Genomic DNA, 18,195 nt, shown 5'->3' on the forward strand with positions numbered 1-18,195 from the left:
GCGAGGAAGGACCCAATTTGTTTTTCAATAGTGCAAGAATAAAAATAGGTCCAATCCCACAAAGTTGAAGTCTGGAAAAAAAAAGCTCCATGGCTGGATGATCCGATGCAAATGCATTCAACACACCTTCCATTTTAAGTAGCTATAAACTCAACTTCAGGACGATCACAGACTAAATTTAAAAGTTTGTCAATCAATAATGTTGATCAGAATTATTTAATTTAGCACACAACAGCAGGAGCATCCAACATACAAGCTCATTTGAGCAGCTCAAAGCTTCCCGTAATTCCATTCCATTTTTGTGAAAGGTGGTTTTACTTTCAGCTTCAGATATTCCACATTTTAAAGAAAAAACTTATTTTTAAAACCCAAGGCTCTTTAACTGATCAATCAGACCTGGATACCCTTAAAGCCAATATTAGAGGTTTCAAGTTTCCAAGCTTTTGCTGAAATATGGAACAGTGTGAAAAAAGAGGACTTCAATATTTTCTTCTTGGGATTGGGAAAATAAAACAAAATGGATTTTAATTTTGTAAAAAAAAAGAGGGGAATATTTGTAAATTGGGGTGCTCAGATTTTTTGTGCACAGGTTCATTACTATATTACCATTGCAACCTTATCACTGGTTTTGATACTTGTTTCTAGTTGGCAGCTCCAAAATGCTGGACATCCCTGTACCATATTCACATTACTTTATTAAACAAAAATAATTAGCTGAGAATCGAAATTAAAAGTTTCACACACAAGATTAAAATAAATCAACTCTGCAACACATGCTTGGCAGAAGAGAATACAGATTCCAAAGGAAAAAGCACCCAAAATCCCAAAACCGTTTAAAGTAAAGACTCAATATTCCAAACAGAGGATCAATTTACAGGCAATAAAAGAGGGAAACAGATGAAGAGGTCAATCTCACCTCAATTTTTCATTTCAAAAAAATTTCATGCTACTAGAAAAGATTCACAGCTAGTCACCCAAATCAAGCTATATATACACACCAGTATCAAGCAAGGCATACTTACTTCACCATGTCTTCCTGATCAGCAAACTCCTCATCGTTGAAGCCGAACTGGTCAATAAAATTGGACGTCATTTGTTGCATCTGATAATCAGAAAAGGCCTGGCAAACCCAGGACCAATGACAGGGATATAATCTTGATACTTAATCATGTAAAGAAATTCACTTAACTGGGGACCCAAACATTCTTGTAATAATAGATTGCAAACAGGTAAGTTTTAGAAAATCCCTGTAGCTGTAAATGTGAGAAATACAAAGTAACATCAACTTTTAAACAAAAACAAATATTGCTCACTTTCCCACATCTTCTCAAGGTAATGTCTCAAGTAAATGAGTGTTGGTTAACAACCCCAACCACTGGTGACCCCTACTGACATTCAGGCATATGCTCATCTTTTTCACTTTCCAGAAGTAAGCATCTAGTAGTAGTTGGAAAACCACTAGTTCCCTTCATTTGATTGTGCAAAGATGCATCTGAAACCTGAATGATTTCAGTCTGCTTATTCTTATGGCCACGTGCAACATCCATTTCTTCTTCAGCAATGCAAAACCAACTGATACATCCAAAATTAAATGAATCAGATTAGATTTCCACTGCCATTTTAGTAGTAGATTTAGAGATCGAAGGGGAGATTTAGCACCAGAAATTAGTATAGTAGGGGATTAAATCTACTTCACATCTATCCGATTTAGCACCAACTATATCTTGGAACTCAAGAACGAAAGCATTTCAAAAAAGACAACCTTTTAATCAATTGTGAATCGGGAGTCTTCAATAAATACAGAGCTTGCCACAAAGAACGGTGTGAGGTTTGAATACACAAATTTGCAATCTTGTCTAATTGGTGCTACCTTCAGATGACAGACCTGAGAACTATAGAAATTTACAGTATAGAATTGTGTCCATGACAACAGGAAAAAATTTTCTAGTTTAATCCCACTTCCCAGCTCTTGGGCCAAATTTCATATGTTCCAGCACTAAGCATATATTCTAGTGCTCTATAAATACAATGCTTCTATCTCTACCTTCCTTTCAGTTAGCAAGTTTCAGACCTCCACAACCCTCTGTATGAAAAGCCTTTAATCCTTCTACTAATTTCTTTCAATTTTTTCTCCCTATTTATTCTGTCTGAGCCCCCCTTATCGTTTTGTACAACTCTATTAAGTATCCACTTGGCTGATGTATTTGAAAGATGAAAAAATAATTCAATATTTCCCTGGAGAATTGTCCAGTCCATACATCCCCATAAATCTAAAAACCAGAAGATAGATCGTCCCTCCAACCTCACTCCCCCAACCAAGCACTACCCACTTTTACCTTCACTCCAATATCCACAAGCAGGACTATACTAGTACTCATTTCCATCAGTTCTTGTCAGACAGAGCATCTTCCTACCACAACATTCTTTCTCCCCTTGTTCAGTCTCTTCCCACTTATATCCATACTATACCTGATTTCCTCTTTAACAGTGTCCTAAGTGGCTCATTTTCGCCAAGGATGTCTACTCCTTCAAAACCTCCATCAGGATTGCATGAGGGTCGTTCACATCTTGAGTACAGGCCCAGTTAGACCCCTTCATCATCATCTACCAATACCAGGCTAGCCTTGTTCTCACACTGAACAACTCCACTCACTTCCTCCAAGGCAAACAACAACTCACATGGGTCCAAGCTGTATATGGAACAGACCATGGGCAAGAGCTGCCAGACAGAACTGGTGGGTAGTTTGAGAGTGGGTGCATTCCTTCCACCAGTTAGGCAGTGCTTTGTGTTCTCCCGATGTATTTAATGCCACCATTTCAATGATGAAATTTCTCCTCATTTCATTCCCAAATCGCCTACACATTATTTTGAGACAGTGATCCTTTGTTCAAGAGTCCTCAAGAAGGGGAAGTATCTTCCCCACATCTATCCTGTCAAGCCTTTCCAGTATTTTATTAATTTTAATGACATCATCCCTCATTCTTCTAAACTTCGAAGAACAGAGGCCATCTACCTCAAACTCTCCTTATATGAAAGAAATGCTTCCCAGGAACCAGACTCGTGCATCTTTGCTGCACTCTTCTCCATGCCATTTTTCTCCTTTCTTGTATTAGGAGACCAAAGTACTCCAGTCTGACCAAACCACAATACTCCTCTGTGCTCTCACCCAATCTCACAACTGTGGCAAGACATTTTGACCCCAATAGTCACAACCAGCCAACCTGAGGAGTTATTTTATTCCTATTTTGTTTTCTGTCTGTTAACCAAATTTCAATCCACAATTACCTCAGCTTCTTGTAATCCTGTAAGAAAGGATTTAATAGGTTGGATGGCCCTAGCTGGACAGTGACAATCTTTCCAGTGGTTTATGCTGGTAGACTACATAGCTTTAAATGGTTCAACATTTACAGCCACAGGATTATTTTTCTAAAACCACCTTTTACATCTGAGTTCTCTTACAGTGGCATGCAAAAGTTTGGGCACCCCTGGTCAAAATTTCTGTTACCGTGAATAGCTAAGCGAGTAAAAGATGACCTGATTTCCAAAAGGCATAATGTTAAAGATTACGCATTTCTTTAATATCTTAAGCAAGATTACTTTTTTATTTCCATCTTTTACAGTTTCAAAATAACAAAAAAGTAAAAGGGCCTGAAGCAAGAGTTTGGGCACCCTGCATGGTCAATACTTAGTAACACCCCCTTTGGCAAGTATCACAGCTTGTAAACGCTTTCTGTAGCCAGCTAAGAGTCTTTCAATTCTTGTTTGGGGGATTTTCGCCCATTCTTCCTTGCAAAAGGCTTCTAGTTCTGAGAGATTCTTGGGCCATCTTGCATGCACTGTTCTTTTGAGGTCTATCCACAGATTTTCGATGATGTTTAGGTTGGGGGGGGGGGGGGGGGGGGGACTGTGAGGGCCATGGCGAAACCTTCAGCTTGTGCCTCTTGAGGTAGTCCATTGTGGATTTTGAGGTGTGTTTAGGATCGTTACCCTGTTGTAGAAACCATCCTCTTTTCATCTCCAGTTTTTTTTTACAGACAGCGTGATGTTTGCTTCCAGAATTTGCTGGGATTTAATTGAATTCATTCTTCCCTCTACCAGTGAAATGTTCCCCACGCCACTGGCTGCAACACAAGCCCAAAGTATGATCGATCCACCCCTGTGCTTAACAGCTGGAGAGGTGTTCTTTTCATGAAATTCTGCACCCTTTTTTCTCCAAACATACCTTTGCTCGTTGCAACCAAAAAGTTCTATTTTAACTTCATCAGTCCACAGGACTTGTTTCCAAAATGCATCAGACTTGTTTAGATATTCCTTTGCAAACTTCTGACGCTGAATTTTGTGGTGAGGACGCAGGAAAGGTTTTCTTCTGATGACTCTTCCACGAAGGTCATATTTGTGCAGGTGTCGCTGCACAGTAGAACAGTGCACCACCACTCCAGAGTCTGCTAAACCTTCCTGAAGGTATTCTGCAGTCAAACGGGGGTTTTGATTTGCCTTTCTAGCAATCCTAAGAGCAGTTCTCTCGGAAAGTTTTCTTGGTCTTCCAGACCTCAACTTGACCTCCATCATTCCTGTTACCTGCCATTTCTTAATTACATTACGAATTGAGGAAACGGCTACCTGAAAACGCTTTGCTATCTTCTTATAGCCTTCTCCTGCTTTGTGGGCATCATTTATTTTAATTTTCAGAGTGCTAGGCAGCTGCTTAGAGGAGCCCATGGCTGCTGATTGTTGGGACAAGCTTTGAGGAGTCAGGGTATTTATAAAGCTTTGAAATTTGCATCACTTGGCCTTCCTAACGATGACTGTGAACAAGCCATAGCCCTAACAAGCTAATGAAGGTCTGAGACCTTGGAAAAAGTTATCTGAGAGCTCAAATCTCTTTGGGTGCCCAAACTTTTGCATGGTGCTCCTTTCCTTTTTTCACTCTAAAATTGTACAAAACAAAAATAATACACTAATCTTACTTAAAATATTGAGAAGAATGTTTCACCTTTAACTTTATGACTTTTGGAGATCAGTTCATCTTCTATTCACTTAACTATTCACAGTAACAGAAATTTTGACCAGGGGTGCCCAAACTTCTGCATGCCACTGTGTGTGTGTGTGTGTGTGTGTGTGTGTGTGTGTGTGTGTGTGTGTGTGTGTGTGTGTGTGTGTGTGTGTGTGTGTGTGTGTGTGTGTGTGTAAAAAATGTACCAATTGCTTGCCAAGACAGGTTTAACTAAGTACCTTGTAACCGCAAAGTAAATTTAGCAACTGCCTTCTATAATATAAAGCTGAAAACTCATAAGTGGACTATCATTCCAGTGGTTTATAATGTACAAGAAATCATTGATGTAGTTCACTTACCCATGATTTTTCATTTCAGTCTCCAACTATTATGGTCTTTTCAATAGTCAGATTATAGTTTTTAGTCACTCATTGCAAATTGGGGATTTACATTTGATAAACAACCTGACTGATGAAGCATTTTTCTTCAAGCCTTACACAAACATTAAGTTCACTTAAATTCCATTACTCTGACATAACTGGGACTTTAGTGGATGGGGAGATATTCCAGACTACTGGATATTATTCCATACAATTTTCATTTTTTAAAATACTACACAGTATAATAATAAATTTTGAGGTCAAAAGGGAGCGTGGGAACCGGGGTCCTGGTGAGTCAGAAAAGAGCACAAGAATCAGCATCCAGTGAGCAAGCATAGGATTTCATAGAATAGAATAGCAGATGATCAGAGTTTTACTGTACAGTATGTATCCATGCTCTTGATAAATAAATTAAGCAATCATGGATCAGACAAACAATTTTCGGTCCCAATTTCAAGAAGCTTTAAGATAAGGTGTACGAACTGAATAAACACCGGAAGCTGAAATGAAAATTGAGCAAGTGATGTATTTAGTACTTTCTGCTAAACAACAGTACATTTATTGCATTGGTATATTTAATAGTTCATATATTTACAAGATAAACAGCTGAAATCAATTTTAAAAGTTATATCATTTACATTCACGCAAACCATTTATATTTTACAAGCAAAATAGAATTGTACAACCACTTACTTGCTGTAACCCTGAGTCTGGAGCAAAACCCTGTTCTTTAAAATCAACTTCATCATCACTTGATGAATGTATATTATGTGTGCTAACCTGGAATAAAATTTATAGAATTAAGTGATTCCACCATAAGTCATTTGGTTCCACACTAATCAAAAATAGATTTCCTATTAGTATCATCAAGTAAGTACCACACTATACCAAATAGTTCTACTATATTTTACAATTCCAAACTTCTTGAAATTCAGTACCTGAAATGCATATAGCAAACATGGCTTAACTTTTTTTGTTTTAGAGAAGTCTCCATTCCTCCATTTTAGTAAACTTAAACATTTCAACACAAGTAATTTTACTTGAATTCACTTGTTTCTACATATCTTTGAACTATAATCTCACTTTACAGAAGAAAGCTAATTTCTGCCTAAAATGCAGAAATTAAGAACCCAGTTCTAAGAAATGCTTAATAATCAATTTACTTTGCAGAATAATTTGAAGACACTAACTTCAAATTTTAAAAATGATGCAAAACGTATAATCAAGGTTCCAATTTAAAGTATGGGAATATTTGATACAAAATCTTTGAGAATAATTAATTAGCTCATGTTGATTCATTTTTGAGGACCAAGTTTGCAGCTGTAATTTTAATATACATTTAGCCACAATTAATGCCACACCCCCGAACAATAACCCAAGTTAAAAAAGCGCTGATAAAGTAACATGAAGAAACTGAAGGGATCATCTTCAATCCTGGTACAAACTCTGCACTTTTACCACAAATTCTATCCCTCCTTTTGGCCACTGTCTCACTGTAAAGCATAATATTTACATCCTTAGAGTATTATCAACTGGGAATTAAGCTTTCAACTTTAAATCTTCATTATATAAGATTACCTACTCCCACCTATGTAACAAGAGAATGGCCAAATTAATGTCAAGTTTCTCCTTCCTCCTAAACCTTTCAAATGTTAAATTTAAATTTTTTTAAAAATTTTATTTACAGCGTGGTAACAGGCCCTTCCGGCCCAACGAGTCCACGCCGCCCATCTTAAACCCAAATTAACCTACCCGTACGTCTTTGGAATGTGGGAGGAAACTGGAGCACCCGGAGGAAACCCACGCAGACGTGGGAGAACGTACAAACTCCTTACAGACAGCGACGGGAATCGAACCACGATTGCTGGCGCTGTAATAGCGTCGCGCTAACCGCTACGCTACCGTTTTCATTTGGTTTTTCAAAACTTACCAAATCTACAGTATTCTTCTTATTGGTTTCTGCCAATGAACCAGTGGTAAATGTCTCCCATCTTTCCCTGTAGTCCTCATCAAGATCTGAAAACATAAGTTATAGATAATATAAAAAAATTAAAAGTGGCTAATATGTAACCCCTCCCTTTGCCATTTCTAAACATTTTTTTTAATGTTTGGGATGTAGCAGAAAGCAAAATGTACCTCCTTGCGCATACCAAGGTCTGCAGAAATAACATATTCTTTCCTTGATTTTACAGAAAATCTCTTGGAAATATAGTCAGAAAATTAGATGCCCCTGGACTGGATATTATTTTTAAGAATTTGGTCATAAATGCTTTGACCTCTGATTACTGAGCAACAACTTAATTCATCTAGTAACATTTCAAGAAAGCAGGAAAAAATGTGGCAGCATTTTTAAGTGTTAGGTTTGTATTTTTTCCATTCACTTGCACAAGTTTTATTTATAGTATTTTGACAGTTTATACTTGCTTCTGCAAACACATTGTAATTATAAAATTAAGTAATTCTAAGAACTAGTAATGAAGCTACGTAGTGTTGCAAAGAAGTACAAATGGCAACCTCTTTTTCCTCCAGCAGGTTTAATCAGGTTCATTAAGAGCTGAGTCAATGCAGCAGAGACCCAAAGCTAAGAGTTGCAAGTTCTTAAATGAGATCTTGTCTGTTGTCAAGTTATTCGCCAGCAAAAAGCAGAAGGGACAGTATCCCATCCGTAACAAGTCTAAGCACATGGGAGCTAAAAAATATACTTCAAGTAAAATAGTGCAGAATGACTAACTGCTGTGCTCAAACACATGTTCTCAGAAAATACAAATGGATAATACCTTTTAGCAGCTGGTTTATTAGTGCACTGTTTGGCCCCTTCTCAGCATTGTGTACAACAGCATTGGCTATCCGTGTTAAATGTCCCATGTACCCTTTCCGTCTTCCACCTTCTGATCTGAAAAACAACAAATTATATTCAACCACTAGATGAGGTTCTTCCTGTTAGCCCAAATAAAAGGATAGTGGGCTGGGAAAGGGAAGCCAAAAATAAAAGGATCACAGACATTAAAAATGTCCAGTATAAAATGTGCTTGGAAAGTTAGCAGGCTAATGCCCTCATTTGATTCCTCAATTTAAATGTTAAAATGAGAATTTACTGTGTGAGATGTTACCAACACAGCAAAAAAAAATCAGACTATAATAATGAAATAGTTATCCGACTATTTCATTCTTCTGCACAAGGAGGAGACGTAAAGGTCACCTTATGAGGAGTGATTGAGCAGGTTGCACTACACTCATTGGAATTTAGAAGACTGAGAGGAGGTCTTACAATTCTTAAGGAACTACAGGACAGACACTGAGAGGAAGTTTCCCCTGAAGTGGGAATCTAAAACTAAGGTGCATAACTTCAGAATTAGGGGTCACCTGCTTAAGACCAAGACAAGAAAGAAGTTCTATCAGAGGGCTGTGAACCTTTGGAATTCTCTAATGCCACAGCTGTGGAGGTCAAGTCATTGAATGTACATAGACTTTTGAATTATAAAGGTAGTCAACAGTTATGGGCATGAGACAGGAAAATGCAGCTGGTCCAAGATCAGATCAACCATGATTCTATTGAAAAATACTTCTTATATTCAAATGGGCATTTCCGACCACTCTTCAGTCAGAAATAATCTTCTTTTGTTCAAAGATCTACATCTATTCAATAACGGCCTCCACAACTCTCCAGGATAGAGAATTCCACAGGCAACTGAAGACATCAAATAGCAGTCTAAAGTAAAGTTAAACAGTGATTAATAGCTATCAGTTAACCTGCATGTCACCAGGCCTGGATTAACTGTTAACAGATTAAAAAACACACAGAAAATATCTTCACAAGAATATATAAATATACAAATGAAGATTACCAGAGGAAAATACACTACCCTCGAGCTCTTGTGCTGCTCTTCAAATAATTTCATGATTCTTGTTTACACTACAAAATCCAGAAGTCTATTCCAATCTTTTGTTTAAAGATCTTCCTGACATTTAACATTTCTCCATGTTTGAATCCTTCACTACAACTAGTTTTAATGAAGTGTTCTGGATTACTTGCTGTACTATAAATCTTTCAAATCATTTCCTTTAAAGGAAGAACCTTAATATTCCAGTCTTTCCACACAATTCAATAAATCACTGTCTAATGTCTTTTGAAAGCACCATTTGAAGTCTGAATATGTGTATAAAATACATCTCTACGATCGAATGAACCCAAATTATATTTCAACGTAAAGTCTTGTTGAAATATACCCAAATCTTATTCAGACAAAACATTCCCATAGCTACGTCCTTGTTGGAGTGCAATTTATCTCATGAAACATCTACACAACAACTTCATTTCAAATCTATGATGACGCAACTATTCTTTTAGATTTACAATTTAAACCAAGCTTCAAAACAAAGTACAGCAAAGCCTAAAATCAGTTTGTGTATTTAAGTAAATATATTTTCATTATTTAGCACATTCATGCTGACAGCTTTTATAAGATCTGCAAATTACATGGCATGGTTTTGTCTAAATCCCAACAAAGGAGCTGAGAAACATGCAGAAAAACTGTCACTTTAAAAAGCTTATGTTCAACAATTCAGCTATATATAGTAACAGTATGAAAAGGCTATACTTAAATATGAATATCCTACAAATTCAGATCTATTTTGATGATTTTAATAATTAAACCTATTAAAAGCTCTCCTCCTGTTTATAAAATTTACAGTTAGCTTTTTCAATTCTGGTATTCAGCAACCCTAATTAGTATTCACATCTGTACTTCTGACTGCTTGAATCTGTACAAGACCAGAATAAAACTTATAAAACAACAGCAGGCAGCAAACAATACAAAGCCAAATAATCAGAACCCTAAATTGCAACCTAAGCTTCAAATACGGAAAATTTAGCCCTGAAGCTACCAATGAAATAGCATAAACCCACAACTTGAAAATAGATTTTCAATGGCAGTGGAGCACAAATTTTATGAATGCCACAACATATATACAAAATAAACCAGCACTGAGAGCAAAATTTAATTATTTACAGAAGTGACGTTATGCTGTTATGTTAATCTATAGAAACAATCCAGGACCAATATAATGCCAGTTTATAGAGTGAAATTGTATTAAATTTTGCCAGGATGGAAAACATAATTTTCAAGTTGTATTTAGTGTACAATAACAGATGTTATCAAAGCAAGAGGCAAATCAAGCAAACCCTGCAGTTACTCATAACAAGGAAATTATGGTTGCATTATCAGCTGGTAATTTCATACTATTTTTAATATTTCACATTTTTCTGTTTATCTGTATCTGGAATCATTATGATGAGCTTCTCCCACTCAATCAAGCTTGTTAATATGTGCTATAATTTTAGATCAAGCTTATACTGCTGTCATTCAAACAATGACTATTTACAGAAGTTATAATGTCACTTGTTCACAGAGAGCAATAAGATATGGCTACCTACTTTGATAAAATCATACTAACATGCAAAATATTTTCTTGTAGTTTTGTTTTACCGAGTATTGAAACAGAAGGACAACACCAAACAGGTCAAGTCAAAATGAAACTTCAAAGTCAAGGGTAGAATACTGCAAGTTATTGCTGGTACTCATACGTGAAGCCTATCAGTGCTAGGGAGAGTAGGGTATTCTTGTAACCACTTCTCTTACGTGTTTGACCTATATAAATGCATTCCTAAATTCCACAGGCATAGAATTAGATTCATAGAACTGTTATTGTCATAGGTAGCCACCATTTGGACCTTCAACTCCAAGCCAGCTACTTAAAGATCAATCCACTTTCCCTGGAAACCTGCTAATTATTCTCTCCAAATGCTCATCGAATTCTCTTTTAAAAGCCCCGATTAATTCCGCTTCCACCAAACCTATCAGTAACATGTTCCAGTTATTTGCCATATCAAAATCAGTCACAATCTTATACATCTTTATCAAATTTTCACTCAACCTTCTTTGCAATTGTGTAACTAAAATTTGTGGAATCTAATTTTTTCTAACATCTTTAGGGTCTTCACTCTTCTCAGAAGTTACATAATCAAAATCGGACGCAATACCCTAGTTGTGAACCAGGCAGTATTTTTCATCAAACAAGTACCACAAAACTTTTCTGCTTTTATATCTATCTGTGGTAATAGAGCTCATGTGCTTTACAAACCATTCTCTCAACACCCTCTGCCAAGGTATTATGCTTATGTATATCAGGCCACTGCTCCTACCATTTAGTCTAATTACTTGTCATTATTTCTGCCAAAGTGTATCATTTCACATTTTTCTGTATTAAATCCTATTGGTCACTTGATTACTTCTATTTTCTGTCTTCTTACAGTCTATTGCTGTCCGTCTTACTTATGATTCAAGAGTGTGTGTCCTTTGTAAGTTTTACCCTGCACATCCAAGCTCAAAGTGGATATATATCCAAAAAAGCCTGATCCCAGGGTACAATGGCTATTTACCATCTTCTAAAATGAAGAACAACAGTTTACCATTACTCTAGCATTATGCCTTTGTAGAGTCATAGAGTACTACAGCACAGGAGCAGGCCTTCAGCCCATCTAGTCCATGCCAACCTGATCTTCTGCCTGGTTCCATCTACCTGCAGCCAGACCATAATCCCTCCAAACCCTTCCCATCCATGTACCTATTCAAACTTTTCTTAAATGTTACCATACTAATTTACACCAATTCCCATCCAAGATCTGTAACTGATCTTTTGATTCCTTTGGCCTCAATTTTGCTAACCTGGTGTTTATGCAAAACATTAAATGTCTTCTGAAAATTCATGTAGAAAACATCCACTGTGTTTGCTTCATCAGCCTTCTGTTATCAAAAAATTCAATCAGCTAAGTCAAACACAAGGTATCTTCAACAAGTCCATGCTAACCAACTGTGCTGTATTAGCTCAGACTTTTCTAAGCTCCTTTTAATTATTTCCCCAAGCATCCCACAAACACACTTACGCTAATTTATCCCAAATATTGAACTCTGTTAGGGACAGAATTGAGATTTTCCAGTTTTAATTCACATTGAACTGTTATTAAAAAAAAAAGCAATATTCTCCATCAGTCTGGTTGGCTTCAAACACGAGCACCAAAAGGGATCAAATCAGAACCCCCAGCCTCTAGAACATCCTACCCAAAGGCCATTTCATCAAATAATTATTTTCCTTTTTTTTTAAAAAAGGTATACCCTGACAAACATTACTTTCAATTTGAGAACACTATGCATTTTAGATTTGAGTTTACAAACTAAAAACAAACCAATATATCACTTACTGTTCTTTTTCATTATTTTCCCATGCATCGAGTATTCTCTGAATTAATTGGCACTTCTGAAACAGCTGGATAATGAAAAACTGAGTTAATATATATTCTGCAATGAAAGCTAAAAATAATTTTTCTCATAAATTTAGAACATTGGCTCAGTTTTGCCATTTCCAACTCAGCTGTTTTGAGGCACCAGATACTTTGAATAGGTGAAAGGACTGTTGAAAACAGCTTATGAGCATGAAAACAAGACAAAAATAGAAAGTTTTCAACTGCACAGGTTATTGCAATTCAAACACCAGACTTTGGCTAATAATTCAGAGACTATTTGTCCATAAAGGGACACAAATAAGCAAAGGACTATATATCTTCCAACCTGCCTACCAAAAAAATGAAATTGACTCAAAAGGCTGTCATAATTCAGACAATTCTACAAATTTGTAATAAAGAAAATCTAAATTCTTAAATATTCTGTTCCTAGCATGAGGAACAAAGATATGAAGTGCATATGGGTAAAAGGTAGGATTACAGGAACAATTGGTACTATAGTGGGGTTAGCAACATCTGACAGGTCTCTTAGTAGGTCTACTAAGCTTTAACAGGGAAAACTGCAGAACATCTCAAACCAATAAATTATTAACCCAGGAACATCTCCCTTTTTCTATTCCAAATGCTAAGTATGATCCAAATTCCAGGAGTGGTATCTTTATTTCCATTCTGAAACAAGCAATCAGAAAATCTCTGCAAATAACTTTCAGTTACATTCTTTGTTTTCCATAGAAGGAGTAATGAGCCAATCAAAGAAAGCACAAAAATACCTTACAAGGAGTCGCATCAAGAATTTCTCCCAAGATAACAAACATAATATCCCATTACTGTTTAAAAATCACTCACAATGTCCAAGAACATCTGTAACATGTGTTTTCATTACTCAAATCATGATTAATACAAAAAAAACTATGCTAACATGGTTGAACTCTTAAATGACCAACAATGAATTTCGACAAAATGTTCAAACTTAATGCAATATCTTTTATTACACAGAAGTTTCTTACATGTTTAATTAATATATTTTCTCCGGCAGTGTCAAGATTTTCTTCAATGTTGTTTTCTATGCTGGTATCACGGGGTGGAGGGCTTCCTAAGATTGTTGCAATGCAAATTTCTACTTGTACATGAAGAAAATTATTCCAAATGTATCTGAAGTACATATCCTTTTCAAAATAAAAGAATTATTTATATTTCTGATTTCAGGAAACAAAAATAAATCTTAAATTATGCTAACATCTTAATCATATGTTGATGGATGATAATTCTTCCCAAACAAATCCACTATTCTTTAAATCAATACATTGCAAATCATCATAAACCACAAAAAAAAATTCTCATCTCTTTGACCACTGACCCACCTACCCCTTCAATCATCTTTAGCTACCAATCCTCAGAGCTGTGGAAAATTCCTACCCGTCTATATTAAACTTCCCCCCTCAAATTTTAAATACATCTATTACCTTTTGCATTAACTTCTCTATTCTAAAAGACAGAAATCCTAGATTCTCTAATCTCTCATGCCTAATAGAATTCTAGCAAGTCTGCCCTAGTCTTTTAGAATTCAAATAACCTTGCTCTCCTTTGCAGTCTTTTCAAATGTGGTTTTCTATCTTCTCCCAAGTCTACAAAGTCAGCTCCCAAGGTAGAGAAAACTGATTTGCAATATCCTGTATTCAGTAATTAAAGAATTCATGAATGTAATATAAAAATACCAGAACTGGTTAAATCCTCACCAGTAAAACATCCATAGTGTTAAGTTCTACAAGTTCTGCATTAATACTGTATGTGTTTGTTTGAAGAAGGCTGGCTATAAGTCTGACCACATTTAGACGGGTATTCCCCACAGGCGTGTTTAATATTCCCCACGTTGTTTTCATTGGACTTTTCTACAAGTAATGGAATATAATATTAGGAACAGACAATAAAAATTACCAAATAAAATCAGTCTTCTGCAAATTTTTTAAATAAAAGTACAATCAAAAAGCTTTAAAATAACTTATTGTCTTCACATGCCTTTGAGATTTTTCACCTCTCACTAACCTCTTCCTGGAGATATTCTGGTGCATGATAACTTATTAAGCAAATACCAAATGATATTTCACAGCAAGCTAATAAATGCAGCAATGCCTGTTTTGGTAATCCTGATTAAGGGACAAATATTGGCCAGGACACTGGAATTAACTTCGTTACTCATCTGCTCTTCTTGGAAATAGCACCACTAGATCTTTTAACAACAAAGCTAATTGGGACATACTTGAACAACTTTGTGCTAGTTCAAGATTGCAGTAATAATTACTTCTTTGCCAAGTTGATAAAATTGGCACATGAAAGCCAGATTAACAGGAAATCATAACGGTGTGAGCACTTGCATAATAGGAAAGCAAAACAGCTTGGCCATTACTAGTGAAGTAACCAATATTATGGGTCAATACATTATACCTTAAACACATTAACATTTACCCAAGTATTAAAGACCATTGAATCCATTTTACCTTTGGAGGTTCCAGTAGTATTTGATGGAAGTCTTTAAGCCTTTCTCTAATGGCTTGCAATGTGCTATTACTCACAGAAAAGGCTGCATGATTCATACCAGTTGGACAAATTTCTAGCTGGCCTTCAAAACTTGAAAAATAGGAGAAATTATGTTATATTATTGTTGTGTAGGTATAAAAAAAGAGATTACCTGATCCTTCAAGCTTAATCAGCCTCCATCATCTTTCAATTACCAACATTCCATTCAAAAAAATCTGACTAATTTAGTTAAACACTTCCCAATTTTATCCCAGATGACAATCAAGCTCATGCAGACTACAGCAATTCAGAAGCCTACTATTGCACCACAATGTATATTTCAGATGTTAAGCATTCTTCTAATAAACAGAAGATACATCATGGCATCTGAAAAGGTAGTCTGGCATCCAACCCAATTTGCCTTTCTATTTGACACATTGAAATGATCAGGAACAGAAAAGCACTGGAAGTATTCAAGTAGACAGAATGTACTCCTTTCATCATTTTAAAAAACCTAATTCTTAAATCAAGCTTAAATTCCTCCAGTGAAAACAACCTCAACCATGAAGCCCACCTTGATAGCCAAAACCTCCAATTTGAATGGCCTGTGCTAGGCAGCAACAATGCAGTGAGTTTTCATTTTATTTGCCCTCTTCTTTCTTCGGGGCTACAAAATCTCCCATTATGATCAAAACTATATCCAATTTGCTGAATGCAGCCATCCTGATAGTTTCAATAAAGCTACCAGATTTTGTACAATATTGTCAATTCACAACCCAACTTCCCCAGTACCTAAAACTGAAACTACTTTCCCAGTTTGTCATACTGCTGGTAGGACTTCACTGATTTATTCACTATAACTTAATATCTCCTTGCTCAATACCTCTGCACGATAGACAGATGCATGGATTTTTCTTCTGCATTACAGACTGAAGTTTTCCAAATCCAAAACACCATATTAATCCAGAAATTGTGCCTTTGTACAGCACAAATAACATGTAATTGTAACATTAAATACCAAATATTTAAGTTTTAAATTACATTAATTATGACTTACGCAGGCCTTCGAGTCTCTAGCAAAGTCAACAATATTTGGATACAGTTCACAATCGCTGATTCAGTCTTCTCTTTATCGAGAACATTCGTAAGCAAGTATTCTAAGGTTTCTTGCCTGAAAAAAACAAGGCATTTTGTTTTAAAGATTACAACAAACTTTATTTTACTCATTAGTATCATTATTAGTATTATTAAAACCTACAATCAAAACCTACACAACATTGAAGGTAATCAAATAAGCCAATAAATTCTTCACAGCTATGACATCATCCAAGCTCATTGCAAGGTCTATGATCATCCAACAGTCTTGAATAAAACAAATTTACTTCTTTCAAATAATGGAGTTAAAATTCCTGACATTCAAAGAGGTTCTAACTGGTGAAATGGGGGGGAATGTACAATTATTTTCCAGTGATATCAGTCTAACTGTGTAACTATTTTCCTTAAACAGAATTAACAACTGAGCTAATTGTGACATGAAAGGAAAATGATCACTTTTGTCTTTCAGGATACAAAATATTAAATTTAAAAGGGAAAGATTTTCACTCTTCCAACTCCCTTAAATATTGTAGCGACTCACCCCACCAGCATCGAACCGGCTCCCAACATCGCGAACGTCGTCAGAGGCCCCAATCCAAGATGGCACGGGGCCCTCCTTCTTCCCCATCGTCGGGCTAGGAAAGCCCGCACACGGGAAGGTCAGGTGACCCGCGCGTGACGTCAGCGTGGGAAGTTTTCTGATATTAAAGGCGCACTGCGTCCCTGTCATTCATTCGACTTCCGATTTCAAACCATCGGCTCTGTCTTCATTTCGTAGTGTGTAGCTGGCTGCTACATTGGTGACCCCAACGGGCCCAAACATTTTTGGACCCACGATATCTGCACAACAAGAGGTACAGGCAGTAGCCCTTAAACTGCCCACCTTCTGGACCCTCAGGCCTTATGTCTGGTTCAACCAGGCCGAGGCCCAGTTCCAGATTCGCCAGATCACCAGGGACGACACCAAGTACTACTACGTGGTGAGCACCCTCGACCGAGACACCACAGCCCAGGTCGAGGACTTCATTCAGGCACTCCTGGAGGAGGAGAAGTACGATAAGTTCAAGACCCTCCTTCTTGAGACTTTCGGCCTTTCCCGACACAAACAGGCCTCCCACCTCCTCCACCTCGATGGGTTGGGTGACAGACCGCCCTCTGCGCTCATGAACGAGATGTTGGCCCTGGCAGACAGCCACAAACCCTGCCTGATGTTTGAGCAGGCCTTCCTGGAGCAGTTACCCAGCGACATCCACCTGCTCCTGGCGGATGCCGATTTCAGTGACCCCCGGAAGGTGGCTGCCCGGGCGGATGTCCTTTGACGGGCAAAAAAGGAGAGCAGGGCATCCGTCGAGCATGTTGCCACACCACGTACCCAGCGGCCCAGACCCGGAGAATCGAACGCACCCCACCCGCCACCAGGTCTGAGACACCGATGGACCAATGGTGTTTCTACCACCAGCGGTGGGGCACTGACGCCCGCAAGTGCCGGCCACCATGCAGGTTTACGGGAAACACCAGAGCCAGCCGCCGCTGATGGCTATGGCGGCTGGCCACCCGGATAGCCTCTTGCATGTGTGGGACAGGCGTCCCGGACGTCGTTTCCTAGTGGACACCGGAGCTGAAGTCAGCATCATGCCTCCCAACAGCCATGAGACTTGCAACTGCACACCAGGACCCGCCCTCAGAGCCGCCAACTGTAGCGCCATTCGGACTTTTGGCACCCGTTTGGTGCACCTCCAGTTCGGCACCTGCAACTTTACTTGGAAGTCCATCCTGGCCGCCGTCACGCAACCACTCCTTGGGGCAGACTTCCTTCGTGCCAACAGTCTGCTGGTTGATCTGCAGGGTAAGCATTTGGTACATGCCAGGACTTTCGAAACGTTCTTGTTGGGTGAGGCCAAGCTGCTGGCTCCAC

At 37.6% G+C, this 18,195-nt stretch overlaps 1 protein-coding gene across 9 annotated transcripts in view; it reads right to left on the reverse strand.

Annotated features, from left to right (window-relative positions):
- ppp6r3 (protein phosphatase 6, regulatory subunit 3) overlaps positions 1-18,195 on the reverse strand; it is a 103,179-nt gene that overhangs the window by 39,594 nt on the left and 45,390 nt on the right. For 5 of the 9 annotated variants that reach the window (XM_052029637.1, XM_052029636.1, XM_052029635.1 and 2 more), the window contains 9 exons: positions 16,243-16,356; positions 15,167-15,296; positions 14,408-14,560; positions 13,679-13,837; positions 12,633-12,697; positions 8,152-8,267; positions 7,305-7,390; positions 6,068-6,154; positions 1,023-1,120 (listed from right to left, as the gene is read on the reverse strand). In XM_052029637.1, the coding sequence (XP_051885597.1) occupies positions 1,023-1,120; positions 6,068-6,154; positions 7,305-7,390; positions 8,152-8,267; positions 12,633-12,697; positions 13,679-13,837; positions 14,408-14,560; positions 15,167-15,296; positions 16,243-16,356 (1,008 nt within the window). The remainder of the gene's footprint in view (positions 1-1,022; positions 1,121-6,067; positions 6,155-7,304; positions 7,391-8,151; positions 8,268-12,632; positions 12,698-13,678; positions 13,838-14,407; positions 14,561-15,166; positions 15,297-16,242; positions 16,357-18,195) is intronic. The other 4 variants (XM_052029642.1, XM_052029640.1, XM_052029641.1 and 1 more) reach the window with 2 other exon arrangements.

Source organism: Pristis pectinata, chromosome 14 (genome assembly GCF_009764475.1).
Source record: "Pristis pectinata isolate sPriPec2 chromosome 14, sPriPec2.1.pri, whole genome shotgun sequence".
In the NCBI taxonomy this organism is placed as follows: Eukaryota; Metazoa; Chordata; class Chondrichthyes; order Rhinopristiformes; family Pristidae; genus Pristis; species Pristis pectinata.